The sequence below is a fragment of the Chroicocephalus ridibundus genome, chromosome 14 (genome assembly GCF_963924245.1).
Source record: "Chroicocephalus ridibundus chromosome 14, bChrRid1.1, whole genome shotgun sequence".
Taxonomy (NCBI): Eukaryota; Metazoa; Chordata; class Aves; order Charadriiformes; family Laridae; genus Chroicocephalus; species Chroicocephalus ridibundus.
In genome coordinates this window covers 13301606-13319327 of record NC_086297.1, presented here as the reverse complement: position 1 = coordinate 13319327, position 17722 = coordinate 13301606, and the positions used below count along the sequence as shown (strand labels likewise).

At 55.1% G+C, this 17722-nt stretch overlaps 1 protein-coding gene and 1 pseudogene across 1 annotated transcript; both read left to right on the top strand.

The window, feature by feature from the left end:
- Positions 1-545: 545 nt before the first annotated feature.
- On the top strand, positions 546-1490 carry LOC134523549 (RING finger protein 222-like; annotated as a pseudogene).
- A 3088-nt stretch (positions 1491-4578) lies between these two features.
- On the top strand, positions 4579-11107 carry LOC134523196 (tektin-3-like; the record flags this gene model as incomplete). Its single annotated transcript, XM_063351811.1, has 7 exons — positions 4579-5157; positions 5702-5785; positions 6438-6508; positions 6790-6933; positions 7802-8024; positions 9244-9398; positions 10906-11107. Coding segments are annotated over exons 1-7 (1458 nt in total), but the record flags the coding sequence as incomplete, so codon positions are not given.
- Positions 11108-17722: the final 6615 nt, after the last annotated feature.

The window sequence follows — 17722 nt, the reverse complement described above, 5'->3', positions numbered from 1 at the left end:
TCCCCGGGGGGTCCTGTGCTCCCACCTGTCCCACTGCCCTGGCCTCCCCCTGCTCCCGCTGGCCCCTCTGTGTCCCCTGGGATGGGAGCATCTCCCTTTCCATGGCAGGTTTCTTTGTGGGATGGGAGTTCCCACCTCCCGTGCACCTGGAGCTGGCAGCAGTGCACGGAGGCACTCCTGACACAAGCTGAACCTGCTTTATCTGTACCACGTGCTGAGCACGTCCATCCAGGGGCTCGTGCATGTGATTTTGCAGCCGGGGATTGTTGCCCCCACTGGCTCTGGAGTTGGGGTCCTCCCGTCATCTCTCTCTTGCCCCAAGGGCCACACTGAGAGGCGTAATGCTCCTGAAAATGCCCTGTCTTGTTGAGAGGATGCCTAGTAGCTGTCAAGTGCATCTGTTAGGGGCAAGAGGGCAACAGCAAGAGAGCAGGGAGGAGGAGGAGGAGAGATGAAGAGATGGATCATGCTTATCATTTCAACCTTATTAACCCATCGTGCCTCTTCCTCGCAGCTGGGGAGCGCCTGTGGCCGACAGAGCAGGGATGTCTGAGGCCTCGTCCAGCAAGGAGGGACCCCCGGCCGAGTGCCCCATGTGCTACAAGAAGTTCCACCCGCTGGAGGCCATGCACCGCCAGCTCAGCTGCGGGCACACCTTCTGCCACGACTGCCTGGTGAAGTGCTTGCTCTCCGCCAAGCTTGACGGCCAGGTCCAGAGCAGCAGCATCTGCCCATCTGCCGCTACGTGAATTTCCTCAGTAAGAAGGCGGCTCTATGGCCGCCCAAGGCAGGCACCAACCTCCGGGCCCTGGAGATGCCTCTGTCACCTTCCTCCTTGTCCCATCTGACCAAATTGGAGGCCAGCAACACCTTGGTGGTACCCAGCCATTTTGTGATGCCGCTGCAGAGCTCCGGCCGGTGCTGCAGCACGGGGAACAGCCCCATGGACTCGCAGGGGGTCCCAGGAGAGCTGGCGCGGGAAGTCCACATCTTTGTCATCAGTGACCATGGGATGCCACTGGTGGGTGTGGACTGCAGCTCCCTGGGGAGGAGAAGCAGAACAGAAACACGAAGCTCGGTGTCATCCAGCTCGGCCCTGGGGGTGAAATGCTGCCAGTCGCCCATCGCCCTCGCCGTCCTGCTCGTCTTGACGGTGGCCATGCTGGCGGCTGTGCTCCCTCGGCTGCTGCTGGTGAAGAGGGACTCGTAGCAGGGATGGGATCAGCTCAGATGCTGGAGGTGTCACTGATGCTGGGACAGAGCTAGGGCTGGGACCTCTCTCAAAAGATCCCATGAGAAAGTCCAGAAGCAGCTCCAGGTGAAGCTCTCTCTCATCTGGCCAGGGACTGAACGGACTTTCAGACCTTTCCGCAGATCTCCGGGTGCTCACAGTGTCATCGCTGGCATTTTCTGCCTCTTTTGGTTAAAATGTGGCTGGTCAAACCCTGCTAGTGGGTTCCCCTAGTGTCTTAGCAGAGAGCATGGCTTCTCCTCCCGCACCCTGTTGAGGAGAAATAACTGGACTCCAGACGATCCAATGTGAATCAACAGAAGCCGTTTATTAAGCACCGATCATCATCTTTTATACCCTGTGTTGTAGCCGTACACGTGACTCGCTTATTTCTGATCAGCCAGTTACACTGTCCACGCGCTGTGCATGCAGTTCGTTCACACATCAGATTGGTTACAAGAATTCGCATAGTAAATTGCTTAGTCATTAGCACAACATGTTTTCTACCTTCTCAGTTCCCGTTTTTCCCATGTACTAATGCCATCCTCTACCGCCTGTTTTGCTCTTAATCTAATCTCTCACAGTAGGGAGGCTGGCTCACATGGCCATTTTCTCTCAGATACATTCCTACAATACCCCCTTTTTCTTCTTGAGCCAGCCAGACCTTATGCATGGCATTTTCTATCATGTCAGTCACTTTGCGGAGAACACACGAGGCTGCCATAATCAATAATAATATAACCAACAATAGCATGAGCCCTTGCTTTAGTAAATCTGATAACCATCCCGTTATACCCCATGAGCTTAACCAATCATCAAAACCGTTTTTGACCACTTTTAATTTGGACATGTTATCCTTCAGCTCCCGTAACTGCTTATGAATGGATGATGAGTGGTCGGAAGGGTTCATACAACACATACCTTCAAAACCTTCACATCCATGACCCTGAGCTAACAGCAAAAAATCAATAGCCGCTCGATTTTGCAACGTAGCATGCCGAATGCTATCAACATCAGTCAGCAAGCTAGATTTGGGTTGCCCATTGACGGTGCTGGGGGTTGTCCAGGCAAGGGATCAAGTTGCCCAGCAAAGGCACTAGGATGCACGCAGTCTGCACTGACTTGCCCAGGGGTGGCACTGGGTTGCCCACTCAGGGCCGTGAGTTCATAGGATCATAGACTCTCTCAAGTCGAGAAAGACCCATGAGGATCATCGAGTCCATCTCCCTGCTCCTTCCAGGACTACCTAAAACCAAATGATATGACTAAGGCACTCAACAGTTGCCCAAAAGCTGCACCTGGTTGCCCAGGGGCTGCAAAACCTGCCCATGGAGGGCAGTAGGTTGTCCAGGGCAGGATCTAGGATGCCATATGAGGGTATTTTCTTGCCCAGGGCTGGCCCCGGCTTGCCCATCCACAGCAATGCGTTGCCCAGCGGCTGCATCGGGTTGCCAGAGCGGCTGCAGGGAGTTGCCCGCGTAGAACCCTGTTACTGAGCACCCTGCACCAGCGGCAACGCTGCCCTGGTTCTGTGACACAGAGGGCACTGGGGATGCTGCAGTGTCTGGCAGTGCTGCCACCCAACCTGACAGCACAGCACTGAGTAGCAGCCCCCCCCGCACACCCCCAAGCCTCTGCAGGGTGAGTATGTCCCTGAACTGGGAGGGGAAAAAACAGGTCATTCTCCTAATCCCCCTCCATATCTCTTCTGTCCTCTAAATGTACCCGGATGAGGTGGTCGGGGGCTCCTGTCGTGTGTCCGTGTTCAGGGGTGGCACAAAGTGTCGCCCTGGGATGGCTTATCCCAAGGGGGATGCAGGGGCATTTATTTCAGCTGGAAATGCAGGGAAAAGTAGCCCTGGGCCGTTCCCAAGGGGTTTTCCCTCCCTTTCCTAAACGTGTGTCTGTCAGTATCTGAAAGGGCAGAGTTTATTTGTGGGGGTGGGAGCCAGGGAAGCTGCCTCCCACCCTCCCAAGGCTGTTTCTCAGGTATAAAGCGGCACGGAGCTAGGGAAAGCGCCGTCATTTATCCCTAGGCGGGAGAAAAGGGCTGAAGGGAGCGGTTTGTGGGAAGCGGCACACACGGTGGTTTCTGTTGGACCTGAGCGCAGACATTTCGTCCTCGGTTCTGCCAAACTGCCTCGGAGGGTCGTGTTTGCGAAAGCTTCTTTTTCTGCTAAATTTGAGGGTGTGAGTTTCCCGCTGCCTGTGCCACAGCCACTCCCATCAGGGATCTTGCTGTAGCACACCCGTGTCCTCATCTTCCCCTGGGGCTCCGAGCCAGGCTGGGAGCAGTGGGGATGGGACGGTGTTAGGGGAAGGACACGTCAGGCTGGCTACAACAGCCTTATTGAGGGACTTATTCCGCCCGTGGGTGACACTTGTAACCTCACAAGAGCTTCGTACCGAGCACCACGTACCCCTCCGGAGTGTTTGTCCTCAGATGAGGTGTGTTTGGTGGCCCCCTGCCTTATCTTGCTGATAACCATTGATTGACAGCCTCAAGCTGGAGAGGACAATATGCAATTCTTGGTAGCAAAATCTTCATGTGTGGCCATTCCTCCTAGGGCTACTGCAAGGCTGGTGTTTCCAAACCACTCTGAAAAGACTGTGGGCCATCTCCTTCCCACGCACACTGATCTTACACCAGGTGAGCCATCGACACCTTTCCTCCTTTGCAAGGCAAGAGGCGGCCCCTCTTTTGAGGCTGAAATAGGGGTGTGGGGGGCTCAAATTTGGATATAGTCCTGCAAAGCTCAGCTCACCTGCAGGCTCCTCACTCCAGCATTTAAGGCAAGGGAAGATAGAGGGGGTGAGGATGGAGTCCCTCACCCACCCACAAATGGCGCTGGGCCGGTAGCAGATGTGTGTCCAAAAGGGACGCAGCTCTCGGGGCTGGGAATGGAACTTTTACAGAGAAAATGACCTCTGGAGTATCAGAAGATCAGCAGCTACGCCAGCCAAAAGAAACAAAGGAACAGCAGAGAAGGAGCAACTCCAGTTTGACTGGATTGACAGATTTAAGGAAAAGGAAGGCACGGTATCTGTCATTCTCCTTACGGCCGTGATTTGTTTTTCTCCGCCTTCCAAGACCTGATGCTAGATACTAACAACCAAGTCAAACGCTTTTATATACAAATGTTTGGGATGCTGTCAGGAGGGATTTGTTGTCAAGGGGTTTAGGCCTGTTCAGGCGCTGTGAGGGTGCTCTGTGCGTCGCTGTTTGTGTTTGCAGTTGCGGGTGTTGCTGTAAGAAGTAAGGCAAGTGCAGGAGGTTGCTGAGGTTGTCCTCTCTCTCCTCCTCTGTGCAGGACACGGACGGGACACACGAATAGCAGCGGTGGAGCATGGAGTCTGTCGGCTCTCCCTTACCAGCAAAGTTCGCCCATCCCAGAGCCATACCCACCAGGTTTCTCCCTGCCATCCACACCACGGCGTCAAGCTATAAGAACCGATTTCCTTACCGCCCCTTGCCTCAGAGCTACAGCCTCCCCTGGATGCCCAGCACCTACTACAAAACGGCTGCCAGCAAACCAACTTTGGCTGCCTTTTCCAAGAGTTCCCAGGGGATAATTGCCGGCGAGAAGCTTCCATCTGTTTCCACCAGAACGACCGTCTTCACCCGCTACACCCCTGAAGACTGGTACAAGTCCAACGTGACCAATTACAGGGAGTCGGAGACCTCCCAGAAGAACGCGGAGCGCCTGAGAGCCGATACCTCCCGCATCATTGACCACAAATACCAGCAGACCAAGAAAATGCAAGCAGAAAGCACCAAAAACCTGGGAGTGCGCGCCAATGACATCGCGTTTTGGAAATCGGAGCTCTGCCACGAGCTAGATGAGGTGATCGGGGAGACCGACGCGCTCACAGAGGTGAAGACCAGGCTGGAGAGAGCCTTGGCCGAGGCGGAGGCCCCTCTCCGGGTAAGCACCCGTCCCGGCGCGCTGCAAGCTGTAGCCTACTGCTGAAACATCTGCAGCCCTTCAAACGTCTCATTAAGTTTAACTGCAGCTCCAGAACGTCTAGAAAGTTGTTATTAAGAGGCCATTAGTTAAGTTAGTAGTAAAGAAACCCCCCTTGCCATCTGCTGGATCCCCTATCAGCACAGACCTGCGTTTGCTTAACTCAATATTTTTAGACGCGGTACATCCAGAGTCCTGATTTGGGAGACAAAAGCCCGTGTCTTACCATGAGGCTCTGGCGAGGTGGGCGTCAAGGCTGACACAGGTCCCCCGTTTCAGCTGTGGCTGCACCAGGGACACGTCTGCTCCCTCATGATGGTTTAATGCTGATGTTGCAGCTCGCCTGCTCCTTGTCAGCTAAACCAGCTGCCCCGGGCCACTTTTTTCCCCCTCTTGTCATCTCCGTGCCCACCTAGAATTTCTTTTCTCACATTATTGGAGATGGGGACGGTCCCCATAGAGAGCCCTGCCCCTGCAGCCAGCGGTGATGGCGTGTCCCCAACAGGTCGCTCAGGAGTGCTTACTTCACCGGGAGAAGAGGATGGGCATCGACCTGGTCCACGACAACGTGGAGGAACAGCTCTTAACAGTAAGTTGGGCAACTCAGATCATGCGTTGAAGCTATTTTTACCGGATTTCAAAGTTATGGGATTTGGAGCACTGATCACCTGCCTCCAGCAGCCGGAGCTTCACAAAGGCAATGGGTTTGTGCTGAAGTCAAGTGAGCTGAGAGCAACACACTTCCTCCGGTGGAGCTGAATGTGTCTCAGAAATTCAGCCTGGGCATTTACACCGCAGTCAAGTCCATCTCCTCTTGTCCCGTACGGATGGGATTCCTCCTGGGGAGGAAAACATTTTGGGAGCAAAAAGGGCAGGTGCTGATCTGGGGACGGAGGTGTGTAGTGGTCCAGGGAACCGCTCTGCCTGTCCACACCAGGATGTGTACCTGTCCCTGCAGTGGGACTAACCACCGCTTGACACTGAGGTCAAGGTGAAAGAATCCTTATTGACCCACCCTGAAAGGGAACGCAAAGGCCGTGGCTGCAGCCACAGCACCCTTTTGTCCCCTCCAGGGCGCTGGGCGCAGGCTCAGTTGCGAGTTTTCCTGCCTGTTTGCTTTGGGCAGGAAGACAAGCAGGCAAGTTCTTGCTGTGTGCAGGGTTGGAGAGGTCCAAGGGGAGGAGTGTGACCAGGACGAGTGAGTATGGACACTGATGGGGTCCTCTTTTGCCTTTGCCCAGGAAGTCGATGTCATCAGGTCGTGCCGGGAGAAGATGCAGCAGGTCCTGGACAAGGCCAAAGCCCAGATCACGTAAGGAGGAGCTCCTTCTCTCATGTCGTAGGGCTGATGTGCATTTGTGGTCACAGCAGAACCCCAGCAGAACCCCAGCAGATGTGAATCCCCAGAAGAAGCCCATCTATCCCCACACCCCGCAGGCGTAAAGCCCATGGAGGCTCCATGGCATGCGGGCGGTGATGCTCGTGGGAGGACAGAGCTGCGCGGGGGGGCGGGAGCTGCTGTGGGGAGTGGAACGGGGAGGAAGCCATTCCACCCGTACGTCCCCACCGATGGCTGCTGTTTGCATGTTGAAGGTCCAACCGGGCGGCCCAGCACAACCTGGAGAAGGATCTGGCCAACAAGCAGGTGGCCCACCGGATCGACGACAGGTGCCACCACCTGATGAACACCTCCCACGGCATCAGTTACTACCGAGGGGTGGAGCAGGTCGATGCCACGTGAGTGCACGCTGTCGGTCCCCAGCAGCAAGCTGTCCCCGGGATACGCGGTGCCTCTCCCTGGCAGGGAGCTGCTTGTCCCCAACCCAGATCCATCCGGCCTGGAGACACCTCCCTCAGAGCGGTCATTTCTCTCCGCTCCCCGGAAAGGGAGCACAACCCTCTGCTGACAGTTGGATGCCAAACATCCAGAGGGTGAAAGCCAGTCCCACCTCATTAAACATTCTACCAGGGGTTGAGAGATCAGCCTGCCAATTAATTCAGCGGAGCACCTCTGCTGAAACAGCTCACTAAGTTTATGCATATTTTCAAAGATGTGTCTTAGATGATGCTAGGCGATGTTTATACTTTTCAAGGACTCTTTTCAGCTTCCCATAGAAGTGAGGAGGAGCATAGGCAGAACAAGGGAAAGGCCAACGGAATATTCCGTACCATAGATGCCATGCTCAGGATATAAATGGGGGTTGGTGCGGGGTGGGAATATGCGGTCGGGGCTCGGGAAGGTGCCAGTTCACTGGGTGGTGAGAGTGACTTCTGTCATTATTATTATTATTATTACTATTATTATTATTCTTACTATTATTATTATTGTTCGTTTCTGTTATTGTTCTATTAAACTGTCCTTATCTCCACCCACGAGTTTTTCCCTTTCCCTTTCCCCTCCTTTTCTCCCTCTTCTCCCTTCTGGGGGGAAGGGGGAGAACTGCACCAGCGCACGCGTGGTCCTGGCTGCTGGCTGGGGTTAAACTATGACATACAGTCCAATTAAAAGTGTAGATTTAAGCTATAGTGAATCCACGCTGCTCCCTGGCAGGGTCCATGCCTGCCCACATCCAGCTTACCGGGGGCCTCTCCTTTTCCCCGCCAGGATCTCGGTGCCGCAGTCCTGGGCCAAGTTCACCAACGACAACATCCTCCGCTCCCAGAGCCAGCGGGCGGCCTCCGCCAAGCTGCGGGATGACATCGAGAACCTGCTGGCGGTGACGGACAGCCAGATGTGGCGGCAGTTCAACGCCGTGAACGTCGCCTTCACCAACCGCATCGCCGAGACGGCCGATGCCAAGAGAAAGATTCAGACCCACCTGGCCAAGGTAGCCTGAACCCCTCCCTTTTGGTGTGACACTGTCACTTCCTGGTGACACCTCCAAAGCGCGACCCTCCACGTAGACCTGGCCCCAGCAGAGGAACGGTCACCACAAGAACCTGGTTATAGCATCATTTAGAATCATAGAGTCATAGGATGTGTTGGGTGTGAAGGGACCTCTCAAGGCCACCTAGTCCAACCCCCCCTGCAGTCAGCAGGGACATCTTCAACTGGATCAGGTTGCTCAGAGCCTCATGCAGCCTGGCCTTGAATGTCTCCAGGGATGGGGCCTCCCCCACCTCTCCGGGCAACCTGGGCCAGTGTCTCACCACCCTCAGTGCAAAGAACTTCTGCCTAATGTCTCATCTAAACCCACCCTGCTCTAGTTGAAACCATTGCCCCTCGTCCTCTCGCTACATGCCCTTGCAAACAGCCCCTGCCCAGCTTTCTTGGGGACTTTCTTCTTGGAGCAGGACGAGTTGGCAGTGTAATTTCATCCCAAGGAATACTGCCCGTTGCTCATCCCAGCTGACAGCCTGCTAGCACAGGGATTTCCAGCAGAAAATGCCAGCGCTACTTGCATCAGCGCTAGTTACTTCAGAGGCGCTGGCTGCCCTGCAGAAGGGCTTTACTGGGACTCTGCTGGGGTGTCTGCTGTGGGGTTTGCAGCTTTGCTGCTCCTCCAAGGACGTGTTTTCGGTCTCAGCACTCTGTGGTTGCTGCACAGGTATCGGTGTGTTTGCTCCGCCAAGCAGATGAAGTGGAGATCAGCCATGGGCAGCAGGCTCGCACCACTGGCTCTCATGGAAAGCTTCCTGAAAAGTGCTCGGCACAGATTAACCGAGCAGAAACTGGGCTTGCAGCATCGCGGGCTGGTGCCACATCCTTCAGCGAGCATCCACCAAAAACCTGCCCTCTGTTAGTTGCTAGTGATGGACGATCAGTTCCTGCAAGCAGTAATTTTGGGGAGCGGGTAATTCAGTAGATCCATCACTGCTCCAAAACCTCCTCTGATGTGACAGCAAGAGCAAAGAGAGGCTTTTCCCCGCAGAGAAATGGCTGCTGGATCTGTGCCTCCATCTATGGCAGAGTGAGAGCAGTCTGAGCCCGGGGTCTGCTGATTGAACTTGGTTTTTTTCTGCAGATGGATGGCAGAAAAGGGAAATCCCGTTGCCGCTGGAGAATATATTTTTTAAATTTATGCATGTGTTTCTTTCTTACGCCAGACAGTGCAGGAAATATTCCAGACGGAGAGGAATATAGAAGCCATCCAAAAGGCCATTAGGGACCAGGGGCCTCCATTAAAGGTGGCTCAGACCCGGCTGGACCAGCGCACTCGGAGGCCAAACATGGAGCTGTGCCGGGACACTGCCCAGCTGCGGTAAGGCAGGAGCGCGGGGCCGGCGGGGACCTCGAGGGCTCACGGGTGGTAGCACTCGGGAGCATCGCTGGATGACAAAATTAATCATGGGGGGTTGCTTTTTTTTCCTAAAGAGTCCTTCGATAAGTGCACCGACATAATCAAAAGCAATGAGCGGGTATCCCAGCCTTTGGGTGCTGGGAGAGCTCTGCGCCCACAACGGAGGCTGTACCCCATGGCCGGGGGCGGCCTGATGCCACCCCATGAGGGGCCGGATTTTTCCTACTTGCGTCAACCCCGTCTTCTCTCCTGCCTGCTTCCCGGCGGCTGGATGGGCTCAGGTTTGAAGGACAAGCCCTTTACTCTCCAACAGGCTCATGCTGAGAGCTCTTAGGTCCTTCCTTTGGGGTAACCGCAAGGGTGCAGCTGCGGTGCAAGGTGCTGTGTCCAGTGCTGGGCTCCCCGGTTCCAGAAGGACAGGGAACTGCTGGAGAGGGGACAGCAAAGGGCTACCAAGAGGATGAGGGGACTGGAACACCTCTCTTGTGAAGAAAGGCTGAGGGATTTGGGTCTCTTCAGGCTGGAAAAAAGACGCCTGAGGGGGGACCTTCTGAACGCTTATCAATACTGAAAGGGGGGGTGTCAGGAGGATGGGGCCAGGCTCTTTTCAGTGGTGCCCGGGGACAGGACAAGGGGTAACGGGCACAAACTTGAGCATAGGGAGTTCCACCTAAACACGAGGAGGAACTTCTTTGCTGTGAGGGTGGCAGAGCCCTGGCACAGGCTGCCCCGAGAGGTGGGGGAGTCTCCGTCTCTGGAGACATCCCAAACCCGCCTGGAGGCGTTCCTGTCCCACCTGCTGTGGGTGACCCTGCTCTGGCAGGGGGTTGGACTGGGTGATCTCCAGAGGTCCCTGCCAACCCCCGCCAGCCTGGGATTCTGTGCACCACAGGGAGAAGCAGTGAGGGCTGTGCTCACCTCCCCTGGGGACACTGGAAATCCTGTCAAGGACAGAGGGAGCTCTTTGGCATTGCACCCCGAGGGGCTGGGGAGGATCAGGCACCCTGAACTTCACACCTCCTCCTGGCAGCCCGCTGGGTGAGGCTCCCTGGGAAGCCTTTGCAAAGCAATTTAAACCCAGCCCCAGAGCCGGTTTAGCATCTCTCACGCCATCCTTTGTTCCATCCTCCACTTGTTTCACCTTCGCTTTTAGCCTCTCCCAGCTGTCCTCTTTCACTGCGTGTGCACCCGTGGGTGTGGGGAGGACCCTTGCCCGGGGAAATCCAGGAGGGGGAGCCAAGAAAGCCACAAAACCAAACAGGAACGGGAAACCACAGCTGCTCGTCCCTCTGCTTGGTGGCACCACCTGCTCTGGCAGACGCGGCTGCGCGTTGCCGAAGCCTTCGAGCAGATGTTCACTGAGCGCGGTGAAGGGGGAAACCCATGCCCCAGGGGCCCATCAGCAACGCCATGCTAGAAACCACTCACGTGACAGGACTTCTAATGAGGGCTCCTTGCTGTTTTCCAGCCTTGTCAACGAGGTCCGTGACATCCATGAGACGGTGCAGACTCTTCAGCAGCAGCTGAGAGACAGCCAGGACACCTTGCAAATGCTGGTTCGTGCCAAAGCCATCCTGCAGCACGACCTGGCCGTCAAAGCCAACTCCCTGTTCATTGACCAGGAGAAGTGCATGGCGATGCGCAAGACCTTTCCCAGCACCGCGCGGCTGCTGGGTCCCATCTAGGCTGGGCTCAGCCCACCCCACGGCATCCCTTACCGGAGTTATCAGTTTTCTCTATATGCTTTAAATAGTACATGATTAACTTTCCACTTCCTGATGGAAGCCTGGCTAGAAATTAAATTATCACTTTGCATGTCACATGGTCTAGCAGGAGTATTTTTTTTTTCCCTTTGGTTTTTCTCTTTCCACTGCTCTTTCACGGTGTGCCAGAAAGTAACTGAAAATATCCTGGATGCAACTAAGAGTAAATCCACCCACGGGGATTCATTCCTACCCATTCGGTCTGTGATTTTAGGAGAAAAAGTGTCGTGTCCTCCTCCTTTGGAGTCTGATGTGGAAAAAGCACAGGGTGAAGCCATGTCTCGAACCACCTCCTTGTCCTCCATAGGCCTTAGCGTGGCTTTTAGGAGGATCTGCCCCATGACCTTCCCAGCCACAGAGGTGACGCCGACAGGTCCGTACCCTCCTTTAAACCCTTTTTACAAATGGGTGCAATGTTTCCCTTTTTCCAGTCCCCGGGGACTTCACCTGATGCCATGACTTTTCAAATACCACCTTCTTCCAGGAACACCCCTTGATTCCTTTGGGGTATTGCACTGGTGTTTCCCTCCTGGCTCCTGTGACCTCAGGAGCCCCCGGCTCATCTCTCCAAGACTTCAAGTGTGAGGCAGCATCACCAGCGCATCTCAGAGCAACAGGCCCTCGCTGGCACCCCGTCCCTCCAACCTTGGCATCTCATCCCACAGGGACAGCCCGATATTGTCCCCCTCTCCCTTCAAGCCTTGTTTAAAGCTCTGTCAATGAGCCCCGCTACCTCCTGAGCAAAGACCCTCTTCCCCCTTGGAGGTGGGTGGGGAGACACTAGCCCAGGTTGCCCGGAGAGGTGGGGGAGGCCCCATCCCTGGAGACATTCAAGGCCAGGCTGCATGAGGCTCTGAGCAACCTGATCCAGTTGAAGATGTCCCTGCTGACTGCAGGGGGGTTGGACTAGATGCCCTTGAGAGGTCCCTTCCAACCCAACGCATTCTATGAGTCTTGGATTCTATGAGAGGTGAACCCCATCTGACACCAGCAAGCCTGGTGCCGTGTATGCCATCCCATTACCATAAAACCCAAAATGGTGTTGATGACACCAGCCACGGAGCCACGTATTAATAGGCTGGTCCCACCTGTTCCTTCTAATGTCATTGCCCGCAACTGGGAGGAGAGGAAAAAATAACCTGCCTCCCAGATTCCCTTACCAACCGTCCCAAGGCCCTGAAGTCTCCTTTGATGGGTTATCAAGCATTGGAACAGGCTGCCAGGGAAGTGTTTGAGTCACCAGCCCTGGAGGTACTTAAAAGATGGGTAGATGGGATGCTGAGGGACATGGTTTAGTGATGGTTTTGGCAGCGTTAGGTTGATGGTTGGACTTGGTGATCTTAAAGGTCCCTTCCAACCCAGGCAATCCTATGATCCTATGATCGAGACCCCTTGGATTACGCGTTGTGGCTTCATTGCCACCCGCACAGGAGAACAGGAATGGGTAGTAATCCAAGGGCCATACCTCTTCTTGTTGCCTAAGAAACGAAGAAGGAGAGAATGTCCTGGAGGAGTCTGATATGAATTTGGGTGAAATCAAAGCTTGCCACAAAACATGTTAACAGGATATTGCATAACTAAGGCATATTATCCGGCTTGAGGGAGAGAGAATTCCCAAAACAGTATCAGCGGTTAAGAAAAAAATAACCAAACTCATTGCTTTTATGAAAAAAAAAAAAAAAGAAAAAAGGGAGAAAACTTTGGCAAAATGGTAAGGAAAATTTGGGCAGTGTAGGATCATAGGAATGGCTGTGCTGGCTCAGAGCAAAGTGCAGCGAGCCCCACATTCAGCCTCTGACAGAGCCAACAGCAGATGCTTGGATAAAAGCACCAAAAGAAGGCAAGCACCCTGTGATACTTTCCCAGTCTACTTTCCCAGCTTCCAGCAATTAGCATCTCAAGGACTTCCTGAGCTGCCAGGGCTGTCCTTGAATTTAATATCCCCCCGTGGATTTGTTTCACATGAGCTTGTTCCAGTTGTTCCTCGAGCCCGTGCAGACTTGCAGCATCCGCCGTGTCCCTCAGCCGGCAGCTGCAGGGGACGGAGCATCGTCACCCTCGGAGCATCGGCGGCCGCTCTCGGGACCCTGGAGGAGACCGAAAAAGGGGCCAGACCTGGCACTGATGAAGCCAAAAGTCTAAAACTCAAGAGCTTGAGCAAAAAGCTGGTTTAGATCGGTATCCTCGGTAGGTTCAACAAAGGAGCTGGCAGGGGGTTGGCTGTCAACACGCAGGAGACGAGCACAAATCCCAGTTTCTGGAAGTATCTGAGTGTGTCCTGACACAGAGTCACGTCCCAGCTGGGAACCTCGGTTGGTTTTTGTTTTTTTGGCTTTTGGAATCAGTGGGTAAATTTTGGTTTCCTTGAAGCCAGTGGGATTTTCTCCAGGGATTTCAGCCTGACTCTATCAGTGATGACAACTGGCTTGGAGGTGAAAGGGAAAAAGTTGGATGAAGTCGGGTCTTGGGGCATGAATGCAGACGGGACTCCAACATTTTATGAATTCTTCTTGGTTTGGTGGAAAACAAATGTCAGGAAAAGTAAGTAAATGTCTCCAAGATGTATTAGGGCTCTTGTTTTAGAAGTTTGCTGAACTTGAATGTCTCCCCTTCTGTCTTTTTTTTTTCTCCTTGAAATGGCTTTTCAGATCGCCATTCCACCAGTTTGACCAGAAAAGGTAAAAAAACCCACTCTCCCTCAGCGCAATTTGATCCAAACAGCATTTCATGCTGCAGCAAAGGCCCGTGCCCCACGCAGCCCTGCCGTGGGGCAGCCGTGGGGCTTGGTAACCCACAGCAGCATCCTTCCTGGGGCACGGCACCCGCCTCCCCCCCGGCACCTCCCGGAGCCGGGCAAAGGGGGAGATCCTGGCACCCTCCGCGCTCGCTGCCAGCTGGGGACGTGCTCTCGGGGTGGAGAGCCTTCCCCCAGGCCTTCGGCTGGAAAGACTTATTTAGAGATTTATTTCTCTCTGTATTTTTATAGAATTATTATCGTGGTTTGGGCCGGTGAGATGAACGATAGATGCTCTCCCCCACCCCCAAGGAGAGGAGGGAGAGAAAGAAAGAGAATTAGGAGTTTAGAAGGGACTAAATTACTTTAATGAAATATTAATAAAATAAAAAAGAATTAAAATGAAATATATACCATATATATAAACTGTATCAAGCTCCGAGGATGAGATCACGTCACCAGCAGGCACTGGGAAAGTCACCGACTGGACTCAGCGACGGATGGGAACTGCGTTGTTTGGGGGAGCACTATCGGTTCTCCGTACAATGCGAGTCAAACCGTATATTGCTCTCCTTATTTCCCTAGCAGCACAGATGTTTGAAACCAGGATCTTTTTTTTTTATTTTTATTTTCCCCGTTTCCAGATTTCTGCCCTTTTGCCCTTTGCATTTCAAGTCCTCTGTTGCCAATGGTCTCAGGGTAAGGAACTAGAAGCGAGTCCCTAAAATTGTGATGACAGAGCAAAATCTGGGGGTTAAAGAAGTTAATCCACAAGAATCGTAGGACCATAGAATGGTTTGGGTTGGAAGGGACCTTGAAGCCCATCCAGTGCCACCCCCTGCCCTGGGCAGGGACACCTCCCACCAGCCCAGGTTGCTCCAAGCTCCGTCCAGCCTGGCCTTGAACCCCTCCAGGGACGGGGCACCCGAGAAGACACACGGAGAAAAAGTTGTCCTTTGGTGTCGTTTGAAAATGCTTGTTTTCAGAGTGGTTTCATTCGCCTGGCCTGGGGAAGGGGGTGGTGTACGTGTACGCTGGACCGATGGCGGCCGAGCCCATGATGTGCTGGTTCAGGTGATGCCGCAGACACGGTTAAACGAGGCTTCGACCCTTTTCAGCAAAGCCCTCAAAGTCCGTCACTGCCTTGTCAGATTAGATCCGAGCCCCTTGAATTGCTATAAAACCCACTTTCCCTCCTAAATTCTCATTATTTTATTCTAGAAATTCAAGCTGAAGCATTGCAAGAATTTTAAGGGATCCCGTGGAAGAGATTCAAAGTGAGAAATCCACTTTTTCTGGTTTTTACCCCGTGTTTATAAAACCCGTTGATCTTCCAGTATTCCCAGCGCAGCCTGTGGCAAATCTTGTTTGTACACAAAAGATTTTTCAAATTTCTTGTGGCGCCTGCCTGTATTTAGGCGGTGACCACTGCTAGCCACGCTCGGACAGAGCTGGGGAAGCCGGGCAGCCGTCGAGCCCCTCGATGGGAAGCAGGGTGCAATTCCCTGGCCTGTGCCGGGAAGGCGATGCCGTCTGATGCCCAGGGTTCTGCTGTGAACATCCCCCCTTTCTCACCTCCTTCTGGTCCAGAGGCGCCATCCGGCACCTCCAGATTTGCCTCCCGTGTTTTCAGATGAACTCCCTGGAGCATCCCGGTCCCCCGGCACCAGAGCTGCCGTGATGGCACGTACTCAGCAGATGGTTTTCCAAAGCCCTGCTCCGTTTGGATGATGCACCTTTCCAAGAAGAGGAGCGTCTGAGGAGCACGGGATTGATGTGCTCTTCTCTCTGGGCTTCCTCCTCCGTTTCTAATCCGCAACTCTCCGCCAAGACAGGCTTCATTACCCGCAGGCTACTCTTTGCCCTGATTGGAGTTTCAGGTGTTTCTCCAGCGCTTAAAAAGCTGCTTTTGGCAGCGTTTTCAGAGCTGGAACCAAAGTGGGTTTGCTCTCCCACGTTCACGGAGGAGCTCGGGTGCGTACGTGCCCCCCCACGCCCCCCGGCTGCCTGTCACTGCTGTGCATCTCCCTGCTCTGCTTTTGGGGAAGCGGGTCAGATAATTTATCCAGAGAAACACAGCCGACGAGAGCTCAGCCCTACAAACCCGACTCAGAAGATGGTCTCTAACGGCAGGTTGGGTGGCAGTCCTTGGGGACAAGACCCTTCTCGCCCTGTGTTTGCGCAGCCCCAAGCGCGGCGGCTCCTTCTGCTCTGAAAGCAGCAGACAGCTCAACCCGCAGAGCCCGAAATAGCCTCGTTAGCGAGGAATGGACTGATGTTGGTCCAGATGTTTTAGTCCTCTGGGGCTTGCACTCACGGATGGCACTGGCTGCCGGCGATGCCTGCGATGGCAGGCAGCAGTGTCACAGGGGGCAGGGGGGTGGCACAGAAATGGGTGGGGTATTTTTCAGAGGGAAGGGCAAATTGCCTCCTTCGAAACCAGGCTGGGCAAACCTGCACAAGGCAGAGCCGGCGCTGCTAGAGCAGAGTTTGGCTCGGCAGCATCGCGGCGGGGCGTGCAGGCATGTACGGAACCAGGGGCTCGAGCACGGTGGGAGGCCGGGGGGAGGCTCATTTCAGCCTCTGGCCCATCCCCCTCCCATCCCCATAGAGCGCTCCGAACTCCCACTTGCTGGCCACGGGACCACTTAACACCAGCGCGGAGGAGCCAGAGCCCATGCTGCAGGGAACGCGCCTGTGCTTGCCAGGAGGAGGGAGCCAAGCACGCTTCTCTCCCTCTTTCTCCCAGGATTTGCAGTTTTGGTGGCTGGATGCCGAGTTCTCTCGTCTCAGCAAGCAGGACTAGTTCGGAGCTGGTGCGTGAAGAGGGGCAGAGGTGATGGGGAAAGGTGACGGGGAGGCAGGTGCTAGCGCTCAGGGCTCCCAGGGGTGCGCGGGTCTCCTGCGGGGACTATGGGGGAGGTCTGCGCGTGAGGTTGATTTCAACACATTAGCTGGGGTTGAGGGATGAGCGAAGGCTGCCGTACCGGAGTGCAGCCACCCCTTCTGCTCCCAGCACCTAAGTCCTCCAGCATTTCGGAAAATCTCCATTTAGTGAAAGGTTGCTCAGTCCCACAGGATTCGGCTTTTTCAAGCGCTCAAAAAAGCCCCAGCCCCCGGAGCCAGAAGCCCATTGCCCATCGCGGGAGCAAATTGCAGAGGTGTCACTTTCCTGGCCGCAGCCGCACCGTGTAAACCAGAGGGGACATTGCCCCCGACTGCAGCACAGCCCGTTCCCCAAATCCCGCCCCACGGATCCCTGGCTGAGGCTACACGAACCGCCTCCGCCGGGGCGTGGGGGGCCACCCGGTGCAGCGGAGCTCTCTGTCCTCTGCGTGTCACCTCCTCGCTGACCGCGTCCCCCTCCCCGAGCATCCCCGGGGGAGGGAAGCTCCCTGCCAGCCCTCACCAGAACTCACTTATCTGCTCAGCAACACACGCGGCTGCAGCCGCCGGCCACCGGCCGCCTCCGGCACCCCGGGCTTCCTACAGCCCCGCACCCCGCCGTGCTGCGCCCCCCGCCCCCGCCCCCCACCCGCGGCCGCTCCGGAGAGCGGAACGGGGCAGAGCCGCCCCCCGGCACAGCCCCCCCGGGGCGGGGGGGGCGTCCACGATGGGGAAGCTGGGGGTCCTGGCTGGGGAAGCAAAGAGGGATGGTTGCCCCCCGCCCAAAAAAAAACCGAAAACAAACAAAAAAATCCCCCCGCTGAGCCAGCGGGATCGGCCGCGCCTGTGTGCGGGGACGGGGATGGGGCAGGGAGTGACCCCCGGCTGGGGGGGGCCGGCGG